Here is a 4,478-nt window from a genome sequence, read left to right on the forward strand (position 1 = left end):
CCCCCATGGGATAGGCCCAGTCCACTCTGGCTGCGAGGACATGCCCCCTCCCTTCCCCCATGGAGCAGGGCAGGGCCCTCCTGGGGATGGAATAGTGAGTGAAGAAATACACCTGCCCTGGACCAGAGATGCGGGAGGAGGTGGCTGTCGAGGGCAGGGAGACCCCAAGCCCCAGCACCACTGGGACACAGGGGTCTAGAGCGTCGGTGCTGGGGACAGCAGGTGCTGATGCCCCACAGCGTACCCTGGCTGCCAGGGCAGGCTGCGGCTTCCTCCCCGGGAGCACCTGCCCCCCTCAAAGGACACACCCACGGGCAGTCTGTGCTCCTCACACCTGCCTCTCCCGGTCCCCTCTGGCCTTCATTCACTCAAGAGTCAAACCCAGGAACCTTCATCATCTGACATCAGGGCTGCGAGGCCAGAACTGAGGGACTGTCAGCCCCCCGGGACAGTGGGGACAGCGGGTGAGACGACTCAGGGGAGCCACAGGCCACTCCCAGAGGAGCTGCCCCCTCTGCCCAGAAGGGGCCCAAAATCTGGATTTTCCCTGAATCGCCACAGATCATTGGAATGGGGGAGGGGCACTGCAGCCTGAATGACAGCTCAGCAGATGGCCTGGGCCCCGCTGGTTCATTTGCATCAAGCTAGCCTCAGAGGGGCTGAGCCGGCGGGCTGGCTGGCTGGCGTGTCTCCGCTTTCGTCCTCCTCCCTCTTCCCCCACTCTCCCACGGCTCCCCTTCTCTGCCCCAGGCCCCCTCTGTCAATCAGGCTTTTCTTTCTAGCACCACCTCCCCTTCAGCGCTCAGCTCTTCCACGACTTCCCCTGCCAGGCGGGATGGCCGGCCTCCATCACAAACCCCAGGCCGGCTCACGGCACCAGTGGGAAGAAGGAAGGAAGATTGAGGGCAAGTTGCCCGCCATCTCAAACCCCCAGGAGTCGGGTACCCCGCGACACCCCCGGCTGCGCCACCGGCGAGCCACGCCCACTCGGCGCCTCCGGAGCCGCTGTCCCCGCTGCCATCTCAAACCCCCAGGAGTCGGGTACCCCGCGACACCCCCGGCTGCGCCACCGGCGAGCCACGCCCACTCGGCGCCTCCGGAGCCGCTGTCCCCGCTCTGGGGCTGCCGCCTCTGGGCACGCGGTTCTCTCTTCCTCCCGCATCAGGATGGCTCGCGCCACCCGCCCACGACGTGCAGAGCGAGCGCCACCAACACGTGCATGGGCGCGGCCGTGCACCGCGGGCGCGGAGGCCGAAGACCGCGGAGACACAGGGGCGGGGGCCCACCCCGCTCGAAGCCTTGTCGTCTTCGGGTCCTACTAGCGGCATCTGGGGCAGCCCCCTATCCCGACAAGCTTTCTTCCCGCCGGCGGAGCTGGAGCCGGGGGAGAGGTGGGGAGGCAGCCCTCGCCAGCCTTGGCCGTACCCCCAGCACCTGCGGTCCGTTCGCTCTTCCTGTTCCCCGCGGCACCGTCCTTGGTCGCAGCCTGGGTCCCGGCTCTCTTCTCGGGAGTGACGTCCCGACCTCGGCTTCCGCCGCCCCCGCGGATTTTGCAAGCCCGAGAAGGGAGGGGACAGTGGACTCGCGGGCCTGAGCTAGGCGCCTGCAGATGTGCGCGCCCTCCTGGCCCAGGGCTTCTTGGGCGCCTTTCCTGGGGCTCCGACTCCGCGCTCCCTGAGTCCTCGGACTCCTGCGACCCTTCCTGTGAAGCCACCTCCTCGTCATTAGTCTGTGTTGTCCCGGCCACCCAGGAAGGAGATCCAGGAGCTCCCGGGGCCATTCCGCATCTTGTGCCTCCTGCCTTCCCCGGCGTCTTTCTCCTCCGTCATCGTCTCAGCCACGTGCTGGACAGCCAGGAGCATCCCAGCCCCCAGGAGACCATGCCCAGCCTGCTCCCCTTGGGGGTGGTCTCAGGCTCAGCCAGGCTAGAAGGGCATTCTAGAAGGTCTAGGTCATCTTCTCCTTAGGTCCACGGAGTCCACCTCACCACACCTGCTTCGGCCACCTTTATGGGGTTGCAGAAGTGTCCTTGGCTAGGACAGACAAGACTCGCAAAGGGCATCTTTTTGTCCTTGTCACCTCAGTCCAGCAACTCTATCACAGAAGCAATTTTTAAGCATTTTTGTTTTTGTTTTTGTTTTGCCATAGGGCCTATGTACTCACCAGAGAGAGAGGAAGAGAGAGAGAGACAGTGAGAGGAAAGTGAGGAATCACCTCCCAGGGAAATGACCATGCCCTGATCCCTTCTCCTCCACCCTCCTCTCAGGATTGTTGGGGATGCACAAGCCTCCAGGTCTGAGATTCAAACTGTGGTCGGCCCCACACAAGCCTCCAGGTCTGAGATTCAAACTGTGATCGGCCCCGTGGGACCCCAGCACCTTAACCGCTATGCCACCTGTTAGCTCCCACAGAAACAATTTCTCACATTTCTTCCCGGCCCAGGGGACACACAGGGTCTGTACATGCCACAACAGCCATGGACTCAGGATGGTCCACCCCATTTTCCTGGCCCCCATTTTCCTGTGACTCATTATCCAAAGTGTCACTGTCTACCGGCTCCTCATCTGATGTGTCCCACAGCCAGCCAGGCCACCACTAAGTGCGGAGGTGGCACGGACACCCGTCTTGGAAATTTTGGGGATTGGCTCAGCCCAGGGGGCTCTCTCTCTACCTCCTCCTCCTTGGCTTTGACGGGGATGGCACTAAGAACTCGAGGCCACCCTCTCCATGTGCACTGTCCCCGGCCGCCTGGAGCGCTGCGTTCTCCTCGTGGGTCTGCTCCGTGAGGATGCTCAGGCTCTCTGCAGAGTCCTCGGACCCACTTCTCAGGGGGACGGCCACCCTCCCTGGCCCCTCTTCTTGCCCTTATGGTCAGCCAACCACCTCTGGCTATTTGCCACCTAGAGGTGCTGGCTGCCTGCCAGAGACCTCAGGGGCCTGGCCAGCACCTGGGCCTGGAGTTCACAGCAGAAGGGGGGGGCATGCCCCAAGGGCCCGTGGCCTGAGTGGGCCTTCCACCCAGCAGCAGTGGTTCCGGCTGCGCCGCGGGGGCCTTGTACCCTGTTGTACCCTGCACACGGTCCTTACCCACAGCCCTCCGGATCCGCCCTGGGGATGGCAGCGTGATTAACCTTCTCCTCAAACTCCAGCAGGGCGGCCTTAGCTTTCCCCTGCTTCAGGGCCCTCATGTTCCCCAGCCTAAAGGTCCCCAGGGCTTGGGACCAGCAGAGAGCATAATGGTTACATCGCTGCACTCCCACATAGTCAATCGCGCATTGAGTCCCGGACCCAGCGGCTTGAAACTCATGCCAGGTATGTGTGCAAAATCCTAAGAGGAGAAGGGATTGCAGCGTGGCCATCCCCACCCCCCGGGATGATTTCTCACTTACTGTTTTTCTGTCTCTCCAGTGAGTGCACATGTGCCCTATAGCAAAAATCTCTTTTAAAAAAGTGGGGGGAGAACCAGCAGATGGTGTAATGGCTATGTCGCTGGACTCCCATGCATTTGACTGCTGTTTGAGTCCCGGATCCGGTGGCTTAAACTCCCGCCAGGTGCGTGTGCATGCGTGCCCAAGATCCTGAGAGAAGAATAGAGAAGGGATTGTGGCATGGCCATCCCCCCAGGGGGGGATTTCTCGCTTTCTGCCTCTCTGTCTTTCTGATGAGTACATGCCCCCTATAGCAAAAACCTCTCAAAAAAAAAAAAAATGAAAGAAAGAAAGAAAGAAAGGAGAGAGAGCGAGCGAGAGAGGGACCAGCAGATAGCGTAATGGTTATGTCACTGGACTCCCACGTGGTTGACTGTAGTTCCAGGCCTGGTGGCTTAGACTGACACTGGGCCATGTGCTTGCGTGCCCAAGATTCCGAAAGGAGAATGAAGGAAAAGAGACTGCAGTGTGGCCATCCCCCCCCGGGGTGGGGGTAATGTCTTACTTTCCATCTCTCTCTGTCCTTCCAGCAATCGTACATGCCCTACACCAAAAACCCCTCTCAAAAAATAAAAACTTTAAAAAGAGAGAGAGCCCAGGGCAGGAAGGTGGGCTGCATGGTGGCTTCAATGTCCACCTGGTCCAGGACCACCGAGAACGGGTGTGACCAGCAGGGCCCTGTGCACGCCCACACCCAGCGCCCTGCACCAGTCCTGCAAAAGGCTCCTGGCCAGGTGCTGCCCGCTCGTGCTGGTGCCAGGGCAGGAGGGCACCCGAGTCAGACCTGGCTACAGCGGCGCCCTGTGCCCATGCCACTCCGCAAGCCCCCGTGGGACTCGGCGATGCTGCTGGACGGCTGCTGGACGCAAGGGCCTTTCCCCAGCGCCCCCTCCCGCCCCCCCAGGGCTGTCCAAGGTACGGCTGGGGGCTTACGTGTCTCCTCTCCTTGTCAGGCCTGGCCGCTCCCTCACATTGTCCCTGCCAGGCCCTGAGTGACTCGGCACCACGGCCAGGAGCAGGGAGGGGGGCACCCAGCGCACCCAGAGGGAC

The 4,478-nt window shown here is 61.9% G+C and overlaps 1 protein-coding gene across 1 annotated transcript in view; it reads right to left on the reverse strand.

The window, feature by feature from the left end:
• Positions 1–1,318: 1,318 nt before the first annotated feature.
• Positions 1,319–4,478, reverse strand: part of PNMA8B (PNMA family member 8B) — a 15,410-nt gene continuing 12,250 nt past the window's right edge. The window contains 11 exon segments of the mRNA XM_027767208.1: positions 1,319–1,733; positions 1,735–1,906; positions 1,909–2,013; positions 2,016–2,092; positions 2,396–2,575; positions 2,577–2,595; positions 2,736–2,834; positions 2,837–2,889; positions 3,088–3,214; positions 4,029–4,074; positions 4,076–4,178. Of these exon segments, the coding sequence (XP_027623009.1) occupies positions 1,319–1,733; positions 1,735–1,906; positions 1,909–2,013; positions 2,016–2,092; positions 2,396–2,575; positions 2,577–2,595; positions 2,736–2,834; positions 2,837–2,889; positions 3,088–3,214; positions 4,029–4,074; positions 4,076–4,178 (1,396 nt within the window).

This window comes from Tupaia chinensis, unplaced genomic scaffold (genome assembly GCF_000334495.1).
Source record: "Tupaia chinensis unplaced genomic scaffold, TupChi_1.0 Scaffold000067_1, whole genome shotgun sequence".
Classification (NCBI taxonomy): domain Eukaryota; kingdom Metazoa; phylum Chordata; class Mammalia; order Scandentia; family Tupaiidae; genus Tupaia; species Tupaia belangeri.